Source organism: Cyclopterus lumpus, chromosome 15 (genome assembly GCF_009769545.1).
Source record: "Cyclopterus lumpus isolate fCycLum1 chromosome 15, fCycLum1.pri, whole genome shotgun sequence".
Taxonomy (NCBI): Eukaryota; Metazoa; Chordata; class Actinopteri; order Perciformes; family Cyclopteridae; genus Cyclopterus; species Cyclopterus lumpus.
The window spans coordinates 12,146,218-12,162,860 of NC_046980.1; the positions used below are offsets into that span (position 1 = coordinate 12,146,218).

General features: G+C 39.8%; 1 protein-coding gene across 1 annotated transcript; it reads left to right on the forward strand.

Annotated features, from left to right (window-relative positions):
* Window positions 1-3,535: 3,535 nt before the first annotated feature.
* On the forward strand, window positions 3,536-15,249 carry hmgcll1 (3-hydroxymethyl-3-methylglutaryl-CoA lyase-like 1). Its single transcript, XM_034552345.1, has 9 exons — window positions 3,536-3,692; window positions 5,383-5,460; window positions 5,922-6,029; window positions 6,400-6,495; window positions 6,661-6,809; window positions 7,327-7,390; window positions 7,588-7,776; window positions 13,931-14,056; window positions 14,446-15,249. Exons 1-9 carry the CDS (start codon window positions 3,597-3,599, stop codon window positions 14,542-14,544), a joined length of 1,005 nt encoding a protein of 334 aa, XP_034408236.1. The 5' UTR covers window positions 3,536-3,596; the 3' UTR covers window positions 14,545-15,249.
* Window positions 15,250-16,643: the final 1,394 nt, after the last annotated feature.

Below are 16,643 nucleotides of genomic sequence, written 5' to 3' on the forward strand. Positions count from 1 at the left end.
GAGACACAAAAAAGCACAAATCACTCTATAAAAGGTAAACCCTTTCTATGAAAACCTGCTGCTCTGTTGTTTTCAACAGTGACCAGTGAAAGCACTCGGAAAAAGTATTTCAATTGAAGGCACTGACTGTGAGTTAATCAATCATGAGACACTTCAAGGTATCTAGTATTCATACTGTAGATTGGAGGTTATAGTTTGCTGAGCACTATGTCTTAGTAACCTCTCCACCTGATTGCAGAAAGACAATGACACATCTTTCAATTAGTTCAATAAACTGCTTGATTCAATAGCTCTTGGATGGTACTAAACAGCCTCTAATATTAGGCAGGTCCATTCCTCAACGCAATATTTGGCAATATCTAAAGTAAGGTCTGAAAACAAGTTGTTGGTATCTGTACTGAAACTATTGACACTATTGATAATAAAACAATGGTCCTCGGCCTTTGACAAAGATGATTGTGACTTTACCAAGTTTCCTGTCATCGTCTTGCACCACTATAAGAATAATGAACTAAACATGTTACCGGACATGAGAGCAAATAGAGATGTCAACAGTCAACACATAACCCAGTTCATGTGCATTCTTGCTGTTGTAAATGTTGCTGTGAAATTCAATTTCTCCCACCAAGAAATGTGATCAGCTGAAGGAAATCTTTATACTTTATGATCCAGTCGGAGCAGTAATCCAGGCATGAAGTCCTCTGCGGTACAATATAAAAATCTGCACAATAAATATCTGGCTGCTTAGAAACATCCGCTTGAATGTCTCTGTGTCAAAGTGGGGTTAACTAGAGCATGGTGAAGAAAAAAATGAAGACTGTATAGCAGAATGAATGAATGACATGTTTATATTACAACCAACTGATTATTAACTGGTGAGGATTTGTTTCTGCTCCCACGTCTTGTTATATATAATATCTATCATTCTCAACAGGCGGGTACCACAGCCTTACATGAGGCTACATGTACAGAGCCAGGGATATCGCATTTCATCCATCGATGCTCAACAGTCTTGATCATATGTGGACACAACACACAGGTCAGTGGCTTTTGTGACTGAAAGGCACAGGACGCTCTGTGGTGTGATTACTGTGAGGATAATCTTTAACGCACATGCTGTCTCTAAGGAGAGCTGTGGAAAGTTGGCTCAGAGCGGCCAGCCTTCCTGAAGAAACTGTAAGGTAGGCGGCTATATTTAACAGGGCTATACATTTTGTTTTTAAAGTGTTTGTGGTCATTTTTTTCTCTTGGTACATAGTTGAATATATATGGAAATGAGAAAGGGTGGTGATGCCTTTCCTTCCACAAGGACAAACGTATTTATAAACATTCATTCTGTTCTCGTTTGTCATATACATGATTCAGTTTCAAACACACACCATCAAGTGGTCTGTTTTTATAGGACTGGGTGTAATTATTCTAACTATACATCCAACAAACCCTTCCATCTTCTCTGGTAATAAGGACTTTGTCATCATGATTATTGCTTTCAGGGTGATGATCATGGGCTAGCTCAGCTTCAGGACTCTCTTGTTGTTACAGTTCAGTTAAACCCATGATGGAGAAATTGAAGACCGATGGAGGATGAAAATTGATTTAATCTGGATCCTGTTTTCGTCCACCCACTTTGTTTTCAGTATCTGAAGAGATTAAAGCTCTTTCAAACCGTGCCGAAACCTGCACTCTATAAAGTATGGTTTTTCACATCTGTTTCTTAGTGCAAAAAAAAGAGAATCGTCTCTTTTATTTTCGAACGCAACTTTTTTCAGTTCAGAATCACGTCGTGACATTTGCACCGTTTGATTTTTATCTAATATTGTAAGGCATTTATCATGTGATAAAAATTCTATTTTCCTTTTCTTTCAGATGGAAGATGACCTGTTTGATAGTACTATTTTTTTAGTAAAATTTAAAATCTTCCTACACTTAGGTACATACCATCTCAGACTTTAAAGTTTCCACTCACCTGCATTGCATTGACTCCTAGACTCAGGAAAGCCCCTGAAGGCCTGAAAGTGACCTTCTGCAGCTGGTATTTGTCAAGACCGTATCTGCCGAGTTTCCTTGAAAGTATAAATGTTAAAAGGCCAGTTAGGGTTAATTGGTTGATGCAGTTATCATTGATTGAAAAAGAGCTATTGCGAAAGCAACTTTTTTTGACAATAGACATCAAATACAAACGATGAATTGCATTTGTTACAAGAATAACAACAGATTGTTGTTGTTGTACATTATATCTTGTTCCCCGACCTATTCATTTAAAAGGTTCAACATACAGATATACAACACTGTGCGCTTAGGTAGCCCACTTATTATAGAAATTATTTGCACTAACTAAGTGCTTCTGCAAAATTGCTGCTTTCATGAGTTCCGGGCTCTGGCACATTGAAAGCACAGATTTACAGACATCTGAAAATAATTTAAAGGCCTAAAAACAACTGAAACCATGAAATTATTTCTTAGAATTCATTATTTTCAGACAAATATAATGTAGATTTAATTCAATGTAAAAAGCTAAACGAAATGTGTTATTTTTTATTCAAAAGTTGAGTTATTCCAAATTCAACCATTTCAGTAAGCTGCATAGTGTTTCTGTACCAAAAAAGGACCGGAATGAGTGATTAGAAGCAATGCAACATATTTTAGGGGGTGGCAACTGATAGCCATCAACCTTGAAGTCCACTACAAAAAAGGCTTTTTCAGGGCTGATCATATGAGTCGCCCTCCTCCCCTGAGAAAGGGGTCGGTAGAGGTCTCTCATCACAGAGCAGTTTAGCGTGGTGAGATGGTTGAATGCTAGGACTTCATTAAGCCCCTCTATTGTTAACATCTGGGTTCAGAAGAATGGCTCTTTCTCTGGTAAATGTTGCCCTGACTTAACAAGGGATTTTATTACACCATGCAGTTGACATTAGCAGCAGTGGCACGTCTGGCAATGGAAACCCTTCAACTGTTTAGGTCACAAGAGATCAATCAAAGCAGTCTGTTTCCCTGACGCCTTCCATTCTTACTCGAACAGGGAGTTGAATGTGTATCTAATCTTTTTGAACCAAGATATAAAACATCAACTGGAAGACTTTTTAGTAAATACTGGTAAAATGCTTACGCAGGGAAGAAAGCACTCCATTCTTATCCTGTTTATACATCATTTGAAGTAAAACTGCGGCTGTACAAACTCTTCTTTCCTTAACGTATCTTGTTGCTATGCCCTGCACCTGCGGATCCCTTTAATGAATTCACATATTGTAACATTCATCCAAATGCTTCCACAAGAATTCCCAGTCTGAAGTGCAGCACTAATCTCCCATATTGCTCCATTTGCCACTTTGCTACACACCATTTCCACTCTCTCAGTCTCCATCCCCCCACCCCCCTCTGTTTTAATCCCCTCCCTAGTAGGGATGTGGCTGCCATGGCAACTGCTGAGTCACCGTCTGCAGCCGTCCTCTAATTCCATCTCCCCATGCAGCCAAGTCCTCCATCACCGGTAGGCCTCTGCGTTAGCATATTCACTTTGATTTGCTATATTAGTTGCAGCAGTCCGTGCAGGTCTTGGAGGACACAGAGGTGCAGCAGGCTGAAGAGCAGCCATTCGGATGGGCAACGTACCCACTACAGTGAAGCACTGCCTGAGCTATGAGCAACTCATCCAGGACTACCCATGGCTGAAACGCTGGCTGCTGGAGGAGAAGGTGGGCGTTGCTTTTCTTTTTTCTAATCTGCTGCACATGCTCTGCCACATGACTCTAACATGACAGCAGCCAGCCTCAGATGACAGGGCTTGTGCTGCAGTGCGTGCTGCTTATGTAATGTCCTCTTCAATGGACATTCTGCTCTACTTTTACATATTACTGCATGTTTAAGGATGCATTACCCTAAATTAGATATATTACACACTATATGTGACTAAGGATGCAGGCTACATGCCTGTGGCGTTGTGTGACTAGGCTGCCTCAACGCCATTATTTAATATTAATTTTACAAGAAGAATAGGCTATTTGTGTATTGCAAGTGTAAAAACAGGCTGCCCATAGTGGTTCTTTCCATTCAAATACCACTGATCACATACTAAGTTTGTAATAATTAAAATATAGACTAATATATACAATCAAATCACTCAAGAAGCATATTCACTGCAGTAGACCTACATCAGCTTTTTAGCCTCTTATAGCCCATTGTTTTGGTATTATGGGCTGCACATTTCTTGAATGGCTGAGTTTGAGCTAACAAGGTGTTCTGTCTCATGAAAACCTGTAGACTTTGTTTTCAATTGTTACCCTCAAAAACTACACGTATAAAAAAAGTACAAGCCACGTGTTCACTCGAAAGCATGTAGCCTAATAGTGCTCAGTATCAAAGATAAATGTACTTAATGTGCAGTATTACTGAAGCACAAGCAAGCAGCATTTTATGATATTTCTTGGGAGTTAATTGAAACTATGGCAATATATATATATATATACACACACACACAAAATGTTGGGTAGTTTAATCTATGACAACACATTGGCAACATATATATATATATACACACTGTTGGGTAGTTTAATCTATGACAACACATTCATATTTTACAAATAAATACTGTGGATTAAAAAGTGCAACATTTTAAGTGAATTTAAACTACTCCATACAAGTAGCTCCGTGGAGCAGCTTACTCCGGTGACGTGCACAGCTCTCGCGGCTCGTGAAGATGGTGAAGACCCGCGAGCGCAGGCCAAGACATGTGTTTCAGAAGTTAGGGACAACGGAGGCAAAATAAGCGTCAGTATTCGACTTGCATGTGTCAGGTAGACGTGAAAACGAGTCCTAATGCTAATGCTGCTCCACGTGCGCTGGGTGTGGAGGAAGGCACCGCGTGGTCACATGTCGCGGCCATTGCAGCTCCACTAGCTAGCTGCCCGGTGCGTTAGTTCGTTTGGTTTCGATGGTCCCGAGTCGACCCAAATCGACCGGATAATGTTGTAGCAGCAGCTTTTGAGTCCGCTTTTTAAATGTCATTTAGTTAAAGAAGCTAACTTAAGCCATATACATGTATATAATCTTTAAATATCAGTTAGGGACAAATGTTTAAACTCAATAAGGATTTTTCTCTAGAAATACGAGATGCAGACCAGGAAAATACCCTGATTCCCAGTCTATACTGTGTGGTTTGTCTGGAGTTACCCTCACCGTCTGTCCCAGTCCTCCCTCGATGAGATATCCAGAGTTTGCATCCTAATGTCACGACAAGCTTGTGTTTTGGTTCTAGGGTTTCATCTGGCTTTGATGTAGACAGTTGTTCATGTTAAACATGTCTTGGAGAATCCCTTGCCAAAAGGATGACTGGCTGCTTGTTTCCTCTTTATTCTATTCTCCTTATTCTCTTTGATATTGTTCCAGACCCTTACTGGACATGAGTATCCAGAGTTTGTTAAAATAGTTGAAGTTGGACCGAGAGATGGACTTCAAAATGAGAAGGTACATTTTACACTGTCATTTTAGTCAAAGATTTTATTTATATTCATACATATGCACCCTTTTTTGTATTACTATGCATGATCATCCTTGGAAACCCACATTTTTTGAACATGAAACAACAACATATGGGTTATGTGCCATAATTGCCGGGGAGCAGGAAAGATGACACGACTTCTGGCTTAGTATACTATGCTTATAGCGTATCACTGCTTCGTCATTTATTTATTGCACACATGCAGTTTTACAGATTGCAGTGGATGTAGGGATCATTTTTTCACAATGTGTTATAAGAAATATTTTCTATTTTGAGAAACCTCAAAGTATTCAGCAAGTGCAAGACTGCATCTGAACACGGATAGTAATGTGATAGACAAGCAGCGCAGCAAAAAGATACTTGTTGTACCTCCATCTTGAGTGGAATCAAATCCAGAAAGAGCAATTTCTGTTTCATTGTTTCCCAGGAAATTGTTCCGACAGGGGTGAAAATCCAGCTGATAGACATGCTTTCAGGAACAGGCCTGCCTGTGATCGAGGCCACCAGCTTTGTCTCTTCAAAGTGGGTACCGCAGGTAATAACTCTTCTTTGTGCACAGCAAAAGAGTGCTGAGTGATTTATTAGGCTCTCTTTCTTGTCTGCATAACTACTGAGGAAACTCTGCTCTTCTGGCATCCTTGTTGGAGCCACAGATGCTTTGGGAAAGAGTATTTTAAGAGCCTCTTCATATAGTCGCCCTCTCATTCCTAAGTCATAAATTGTGCCACTATTTACTTCCTGAAAAAGAACAAACATTAACCATTTTTGAACCCATTTTGCCTAGTGTCCATTATGGAACGTCTGCTGCACAAGCTTGTGAAAACATTTGTGCAGGATGATGTATTCTCAGGTGACGTGACAGGTTTATTTTTCTACATCATACATTCCCCCCCCCCTTGATTTAGATGGCAGACCACACTGATGTCCTCAGAGGAATCCAGAGAGAACCTCATGTCCGGTACCCTGTTTTGACACCTAACATGCAAGGCTTTCAGGATGCTGTAAGCATTCATTTTCTTTTCAGTGTTATGATTTCTGGTGCTATGAATCCGCTATTTACCCATGCATGTCAATTTGAGTTAACTGTTGGCATTACATTAGGTTTTTCTCCAGTTCCTGCAATTGCAAAACAGCTTTACAAGTAACATTTTCTCTCCTGTTTTAAGGTTGCAGCTGGTGCTACTGAAGTGGCGGTGTTTGGGTCAGCGTCTGAAACCTTCAGTAAAAAAAATATTAACTGCTCTATTGATGAAAGCATGCTACGGTTTGAGGAAGTCATTAAAGCAGCCAAAGAGCGACAAATTCCAGTCCGTGGGTTAGTATTCTGGATAGCGATTGTCACTTACGAGTGAAAAAACACACATCTAATGTTTTTAGTTTACTCCAAATGAGAACACTATTGAAAGAACTCCAGTTTCCATATGAAGGAGAAAACACACAATTTACTAAAGATAGCGTTATATCAGACTTCCGGATGTTCACCAGGTTATATACAGTATATGCTTTAGTGAACAACAAATAAGGATGGACATTAAAACAAACCAAACAGGAGAGGTTACTGAATATAGTTTAATTATAATGCATGTTATCTTAGATAACCTCTCCGTCCAAAAACATGAACACATCAGTGGTTTGGGACAAAAAGATGAACAAAACACATCAGACTCAACAGCAATCTTCTTCCTTTGAGAATACAGAAACCACGATGCCAGAATAATCAGCAGCTTGAAGTTGTCCATGTTGCCGAGAATTGTTAAATCCATAACAGTTTTATATAGTTCTTCAAAAGTTATATAAACACATTTAAAATGGTCAAAAACATCCTCTTTCAGATATGTTTCGTGTGCCCTTGGATGCCCCCTTGAGGGACACATTGAACCTTCCAAAGTCTCCCAGGTGAGATACATGTTTTACATTCTTATTATACTTTAATCTTTACTGAAACTTTCAGTCGAGGGAATATTATTGAAACGTTATCACATTTACAAAATACAGGTTTTCTAGACATGTGTACTATTACATTGGTTGAGGTTCTTTTCTTGGATGATTTCCTATTCATGAAGGCATTTGACCACATTTTCACTATTCTTTAGGTGGCAAAGAGGTTGTATGAAATGGGCTGCTACGAGATTTCCTTGGGGGATACCATCGGCGTTGGTACACCAGGTTCCATGTTTAAGATGCTGCAGAGTGTGATGAACGAGGTGCCGACCAACGCTCTGGCAGTTCACTGCCATGACACGTATGGACAAGCACTGCCCAACATCCTGACTGCACTTCAGGTAAGAACTCATCTTGAGAGTGTGAAGAGTAGTCTCAAAACTACTACTACTTTTGACCACTGATTTACACTGAATGTCATGATCATTATTATTATTATAATCAGTATGACCAGTAGCAGAAGAAGTAGTGTGCTTATGTAATACTGTGGTAGCAGAAGTAGTGGTGAAAAAATATTCGTAATATCTCAATCAAATACAAGACATCAGCCACACTACCAGTTACCGTATTTTAATAAAATGTATCAACTTATTATGCATTGACTATACCTTCATAGTCATTTAAGAAGTTTTATTATGGAAAGGATGATTGTAAAAAATAAGATGAACGCACCCAAACATGTCCCTTTTTTTTAAATGGATTTGAAGCCTCAAGGATACACGCCGAGAAGGATCTCATTTACGAGAGGGCCCTTAGACACAAAAGATATAAACATCAACAATTAAAGCAAAATAACATTTAATAAAAATACACACAAACAAATGAGTGCTTAACCCCAAACCCAGATTAATAACCATTCATCCATCTTTCTAAATGAAATTGCGGTAAAGGTGTACACGGTGCTGCTCTCTCTGGCAGGACTGTGCTTGCCTTACTAATCGCTCAAGGCACCCGGCATTTCTGGGAGTTCTTAAAATGAAGGGAAACGGCTCCAAGACTGCCCCAAAAGTTGAGTGGAGGGTCCTGTGAATTCTGGGAAATGCAGAGGAAGGGGTTTGAACATTCTAAATCTCTGTAATCCAAGTAACATTGGATCTCTAAAAAAGGAGGAAAACAATTGCAGCTCTGATAATTTCTTGGAGGACGAGAGGGAATCACAACTCCTTTGAGAAGAAAAGTATGAAAAGACATCCTGATCTTTGTGTGAGAGAGGTGAAAAATACTCATACTTTCTCTTACAAATACTGGCACTGTTGGAGGAGGAGGCCCATTTACCTCGAGATCTCTCCTCTGTCCAAGCAAAAGACAGTAATGCTTCATCCTCTTGATCCATGCATTCTCTCATGTTGAGTTGTTGGACAGCTTTACTTTCTGCAGTGGCTAGGCAACCTCTGGGTATATTCTCCTTCAAATGCACATCTTTCTCCTTATGATTATGACCACTCTTGTGGAGAACCGCAAGCCGATTATGGATAAATGCCCAGCCACATAAATCAATGTTTTTACTTATGATGACATGAAGAGGAGCAACCAGATGTGGAAGCACATTAGAGGTGATGATTCGTGTTCCAGGATATATTTCAACTTCCTTAAGGAACTGATTGTAGGGATCACACATATTTTTAAAGGTATAAATCATTATTCCTACTTGGGATACTCCTTTGTTAAACTGCTCCCGATCCATCAAGTTACAGAACATTCAAAATCATCATCTTATCTTCATTCCTAAGAGCAAATAGTAACTATTCTACTGGAATCAGGCAAAATCAAGTTAATTTATCATCAAAATGTTTGACTGATGGCCATTTATTCTGTCTACTTAAGTTGGTTTGAAATCATATAAAGTATTTTAGAGATTACACATACAAGTGTTCATCTAATATAAATCTAAAAAATGCTGTGGACATTTTCTTCTAACCTAAATACTGTAATTTTAACTGAGGTGTAAAACAATGTATCACTGTCCAAATGTTTATGAAACTGACTGTAAACTAGAATCTGGTCTTTAATGACAAAATGTCAGTTTAAGACATTATGAATGTATCCTCTGTTGTGGGGAGTATCAAGAACGCGCAAAACAAATGTGCAGATCACAATGGGACACACAGAAACACAGGAACCCTCAGTCAACAAGGCAGAGGGGCATTAAGAAACATGATCTCTGCTTCTCCACAAAACAAGATGATTCACAAACTGCCCCCTAAAAAACTGAATCTTAATGAACAGAAGATATTTCCAATGGACCCTTCTGTCACAGTGCACATGTGTCGTAGTGAAGGGGGAAAAAACTGTGTGGACTATTACAGTAATAAACTCTGTTTATATACACAGCTCACAAAAATGTAATTAGGTTGTAAATCCCTGTGGAGGAGCTCTTGTCGGGGGTGTTTTTTCACAGATTGGCTGGTAGCGAGTGTAAAACTGACAGAAAGCCACACATAAAACAGAGGTAACGCAGATATGGCTGTATCGGTTCTCTGGAGCACATTGTCATTGCAGAGGAGGAAGCTCATTGGGGGCTGGGTGGGTCAACAGATGTGAGGGGGTCAGCACAAAGGCTCACCTATTCAGTGTCTGTTGGACAAAGCAACTGAGAGCTAGGTGGATAGAAGGGCCCTGGGGGGCTCCTAACTCATCTGTCGCTCGGCTGTTGAACGCTCTGACAATGCTGTGCTTAAAGGCCAGTGGAAAATGATCCTTTTATTCGCTCGCTGCCGAGCACGTGATGAATGGCGCTGCAGCTGCGGACCCAACTCGAGAAACTTTGATAGCACTTTTAAATAGCTCATGTGCAGAAGACAATTATGCGTTGTGCCTTTTTAGTGTGTGTAAATTGCCTAATAATTACTGTGGTGATGTCATTATAACAAAGACCTATTTATCAGACCTGGAAACATTTAATTAATAAGAGTCACACTCCCACTGAAGAAAAAGCACCTTATTGTTGATACTGGTAAATAAGAGTTGCCACATGCCTAGCTGGTGTTTTCCACTAACTGCAACGTTCTCTTACTGCGTTCTTGTCTACTAAATATATACGATATGAATACATGGCAGTTCATAGTATTGTAACCTCAAACAAATATTTATTGCGCCAAAACATTTCTCGGTACAATCCTAAAATATGATTCATCTCTGTCAGGACACAAAACGCCGTTAAAAGTATTTAGAATCTCTAATGGTTTGACTTACTTTATTATTTATGCTTTTCTATTGATTATCAACCATACCATTCATCTGTGACCCTGCAGCAACATCGTGCTGAAGAAAATGGCCATGTGTGGAGAAGGAAATATTACACAAATTATTCTTGAGTGAGAAAGCACAGAGGAACGGTTAAATTCCTCTAGATCATATTTAGAATGATTCATCGCAACTGCCCCGTGGCCACAGAAAATAATAGCAGCCGGGGACATGTTGCCTACCATTTGCTCACCCATAAACAAGATGGAAATGAAAGATTTTATCATAGCTTTTCATTAGTGTGCCAGAAGTCCACACCACCAACTGGGAGAGAAATGAATTCCCCTAGCGCTGTCAGCCCTGAGTCACCTCTTTTGTTCTTAATAAAGACATTCCTCAGTCTTTGTACCTTTTCTCTTTTTTTCTCAGGAGGTCCGGGGGGCTTTGTTACAAACCTACTCCTGGTGGGTCACACAATGACAACGTATGTACTTAGATTTCACAGGCTTGGCAAGAAAATTATTTATTCTTACCTGCAATGTTGGTTTTTTGTGTACGTCTGCAGCTGAGGAAGACGGTATAAACTGTTTGTGCTCACACTTGAGCTGTCTGCGAGCAAGAAGCTAAACCATGACGACTGTGCAAGGTCAATGACTTTGTTTTATTAACAGGAAGTAGTACTGTATAACTTCATGTCGTTTTTCTTTGATTTATTGTTGGCAGATGTTATGATGTAACATTAATATAACAGTATCATATTATTACTTTTGTTATGGTCACCATTGCCGATGTCAGTGGTGAAGCGCTGTTTTTGAAATCCCACATAATCAAATCCAATAATAAGTTCACACTCAAATGTGAGTAGTTTAGATAAACAATCAACATTCTATTAATAAAAACATATTACAATATACATTTGATTTATAGAATAAACTAGCAAAAAAGCAACAACAAACAATGCAAGTGCAGACAATTATAGTTTTACAGTAAAGGGAATAATGTTGTTTAAGCTTTTCTTCCTTTTTATTTATTTGTGCCAAGGTCAACACAAATTAACATGTATATGATGTAGAATTGGTCTTAAGGCTAATTTTCACCTGCAGCTCTCAGGGCGGTTCATGTAATACATTAAAAGAAAAAGCTTTAAGACTTAAAGAAAACGCATACAAAACAATATCATAGTGTTTATAAGAGGTTCAGGCATAAAAGGATGAATATATATATATATATATATATATATATATATATATATATAGTCAATTGTCTGTCGCTCCAACCAAATGAATTTCCTTTTTTGGGATAATTAAGTAAAATATGCTTTGATTTGATATTGTTCTTTACTTTTTACTGACCACACCGCTTTTCTATAATAAGATTAATTGTCGTGGTTATTGGTTGTTCTGCTTTCGTGGAGCCAGGTAATCCATGAAGAGTTTGATATGGACGGTGAAAAATGTGATTATACAGTAAAAATGTCATTTATTTATTCTATGTATGTTTGTTTTGTATTTCTCCCAGCTGCCCTCTAATATCTAGTTGTAATTTCATTTATGTGTTCCTGGAAAGAGGGGATATATGTGTCAGCAGAGGATCTGTGACAGTTTCTTTCAGCTTCTCTGTTTATGTAGCCATGGGTTAAGCATCACCGCTTCATATCTGTCAATGAATACACGCTCTCTCTTTCTCTCTCTCTCTGACGCAGTTATAAAACCAAAAATGGGAGCTTGTCCATCTTCAGCCTCGTCTACAATGTCAACAAGCTTATCCCAAATCATGCGAGTTAGAAAATGCACTGTGTCTTTACCCAGGAATGTATTGTTTTTATATGGCCGCAGCTCACTGAATATGGCTTTTTAACACTGAGTGCACATCTGGCTTCTGGGCAGTGTGAACCGAACTGAGCTTTGGCAAGCTTGAGCTGCTGACCACCAATTCCTGCACGATTAGTGTCCAGAAGAACAGGGCCCGCTGCTGAAAGGTCCGTTTTGTTCCTCTGAAACAGTATGCTGAGGACCCCTGGCCTTACACGGTTAGCAGCTGAAAGTGAGAGGATTGGCACGGTAGATAACAACTCTGTGTTTATACTACAAAAAAAAAAATCTGCCTTGTACAATATCCTGCTCTGGCCTTACCCAAGGTCTGGAAATCTTGTGCTCTGCACACACCGGAGTAGATCTCCTCCTCCTTCCACCCCACCTCCTCCTCCTCTTCCCCTGCCAACACAAACAGCAATTATGGCTGGCTCAGACGGCCCCTGAAAGAAGTAGGTTCTTGTCTGGAGGAAAAGCAACCAATTAGCAGCATTGTTCGAAAAAAAAAGGCAATATAGATTCTTTTAATTTATTTGGCTTGGTTCTGCTCCATTGGGTTGAAAGTCCATTATGACCCAATACCACTGAGGGGACCAGTGTGTTAATTTTGTCTCTCTGTGGGATCCTCTGACATCTGGCTTTGCCACGGAAGCTGGAAAACATCTTTTATATTCTCATGGCAATCCCTGGGACATGTGGAAAACATCCCAGAGACCTTAGGCTGTAATGATTGAAAAACTGGTTCATCATTCTTTGGTGTGAAAAGAAAGAAAAGTTGCACTTGGGGTTAGGATAGACACTTACATGGCAAGAATTGCAGTTTGTATATCTTTAGGTATTGCGTGCATTCAGAGAAATTATAAAATATATCTAGCAGTGGAAGAAGAAAAAAAACATAGAAGTTTCCCACAAAATCTAACGGCTGTGTTGATTATAAGCAGCCAATGAGCCAAACACGTCAACAACCTCTCTTGCAGGCACCGCCACGAGAGAAACATTTGTAACCTCATCAGTGAAATTATTTATAACATTTCAGATTATTTTTTTCATGTTCTCCATGATTATTTTCATTTATGATTATTTTCATGTGTCATGTAATGCAACAATTCCTGTATTGTTGGCACGGTGTAAGAGGACAATGCGGCAAGAAAGTGAATCCGCATGGTTAAGGGTAGAGTAGTGCTGAAAAAACACGAGTAACCCGGAGAATCAGAAACATATGAACTATTCTGTTCAAACAGGGCCGTAATTATGTGGTGCTAGTGATTTAAGCTGACAAAGAGGATGACTAAGCCATGCTGCGGGACATTCTGTGCCCACTCATCCTCAGGACATGAGCCCACAGTTCTCCTGAACAGCTGTGAAACACCACCGCAGCCCTGGCAGAACATGCTGCAGCGGGCAGAACAATCCAACAGAACAAGGATCTTTGTTCCTCCATTTCACCTGAGGTGAAGCCTTTGTGGAGGGGCTGAACGTCTCTGTTGTGTGTCCTCTGCAGATGGGGGTCTGTGTGGTGGATTCTGCAGTCGCTGGCCTGGGAGGTTGCCCATACGCTCAGGGTTCATCGGGCAATGTTTCAACAGAGGATGTACTCTACATGCTCCATGGCATGGGCATTGAAACTGTAAGTATGTCTTCACAGTGCACTTTGTATTTAATGTGTCTATAATCTCAACAGCTTAACCTAACTCAACAGTCTTTCACTGCCTATTTACATAAACAGATCGCTCTGCAAACACACTGCCCTGTACATGTTTATTTTATAATATCAGTGGTTTTACACAACTTGCACAAGCCCACAGTGTTGCGTGCCCCGCTTCAGGGGCAATTTGTATAACAATCCTTACCCCTGCTGGTGAGATATTTTCACTACACTTTAGTTTTCTATCACCTGTTGCACACATTAATTTACATTTGTGAACAGCCCGCCTATAAGCTGACTATTTTTGTCATCAGTCAAAATCACTGTGTAGTCATTTAATTGTAACTGATATACAATACTTTTCTTTGTAGGGTGTGAACCTTACCAAAGTTATAGAGGCTGGAGACTTCATCTGCAATGCTTTACGTCGCGATACCAACTCCAGGGTTGCCCGGGCAAGAACACTTTGATGTGTTTCCTTAAAGGAATATATTTAGATATTTGACCCCCGTTCAAGTGCTTCCCTTGTTGTTGCTGCATTCAGATGTTGCCTATGCTTTTGTAGTTGAAGTACATTGATCCTCGTATTAAACTGTCAGAGGCGTGCGTCCCATCCAAATAATCTCAAGAAAGATCCGAACAACATTGTGTTTTGTGTTCCCAAATCAGACTTTTTGAGTTCAGTTCCCTTCCTTTCTATTCATTTCCACATTGTTTGTTTATTACGAATTACTCGAGGGACCATTATGATCAACTGAAACGTCCAGTTTTTTTGTGTGATGGCCTTATAAAGTAATGTCACAATATGAATTTAGTCTATTTTGACAACTCGCTGAACTCAGTTAATAAACAGAGAAGACAAACAGCAAAAAGAAAAATGTCCTTCCTGCTTTTGAAAAATGCATATCTCTTTATGCACTTTCCTACCGGAATCAGATCCCGTATGAATAGCAACAAAAAAACACTCAGGTTTGCCAAAGATCATTTAAAAAGCTTTTACCATGACACAAGCTACTCTCCAGGTAGATCCTTTGTGTGAGTGTCTGTTAAAATCCTATGTGCTTTATGTAAAACATGATCAAATATGAACATTAAAATGGAATGTGACACTAAAAGATTAATGAAATGTAATCTAAAGCATGATGGGAAATAATAAATGGGGTATGTTGTATTGTATGTATTGTGTCATTATCAGGTAATTGGCTTTTCATGTCCCAATATGCATGCGAGAGGATATGATGGATTGTGGATGTCTCTGTCCAGCTCATCAGGATTCAGTTTATTCCTCTCTTTTTATTCTCGTTAATTTCAGGCACCTGATCCCATCTAGTCCATATATATTTAGTCCAATTAAAATGTCTGAGTGAAAGCTGGTTGGATTCTGGATGACCCACGGGTTTAACAAAATTGTGACTTGAATAAATAGGCGTGGGAGAGAACTGGTACAATGCATACATGCATTAACATGTGATAATAATCTCCAAGTATCCCTCTTCATCAGGCTTGCATACACTTGTGCGTTCAAGTGCAGTCTTACATACTCAGATATGTTCTGGGAAAAGAGCTGCTTGTAGACGAATGGAAATCACAATGCAGATATCCAATAACGAGCAAGCTTGTGATGGAGTCAACTTGTCATTTTATCGAAGTGTGTTTCCGTTCCGGTGGGAAGGTTGTTTAAAAGTCCTTGCACTTTTATCTTGGTCTTTTTTTTATGGCCTGGGGATTAGCATTACATTTCTGTAGGTGTGTTGACCTCGTGGCTAAAGCAGATAAACAAAGGAAGGACTTTCATAAATGTAAATGTTGGAGGCCTGATTCATATCATTACAATTGGTGCCTTTGCACAGCCTGCATACAAGTGATGCAGGAGCATGGGGAGAGAGCATGCCACTCAGGCGTGCAAGCAAAAACATATATTTCTGGTTTTTTCAGTTAACGCTGCAAAAAATAACCCAACCTCGCAGACCATCATCCTGTGGGAAGAAGCTGCGAGGCGAACCAGCAAAGGTCTCAGCTCTGAAACCTTCCCAGTAAAATGTGTGAGAGGACGAACAGAGGCCAGGGGCGCTTTAAGAGAGACTCGAAGCCTCGAGAGAAGAGCAGGTTGCCCTTCTCGGACCAGAGTTCAACCCGAAGAGAGATGGTGGGAAAGATGAGCACGAAATAAGAAATTGATCAGCAGAACAGCAAAAAGCTTGAGGAGGCTGTCTGGAAGACAACAATGTTTCTAAGTTGAACAAAAAGGGTTTGATGCAAACAAAAGAAGGAAAATAAAATGTCCATCCATCTCCTCCTCTCCGATATGTACAGCTCCATCTTCATGGTTGACTCTGTGTTCAGCAGGAATGTGCTGGCCTTCTCCCCTCGGGGCTCTTTCTGTGTGCAGAGCATGTGCTCGTGTGTTAAAGACACACTCTCGGTCCTCTCACAGTCGAGACATTGATTACTGTCCAGCTTCACCTCTCTTCTTCTAAATAGGATTAGCTTATCAGCATAAAAATGGAAACTTTATCATAATTGAAGGGGGGGGGGGTACACATACATTATGACGTCTGACGCTGTTTAT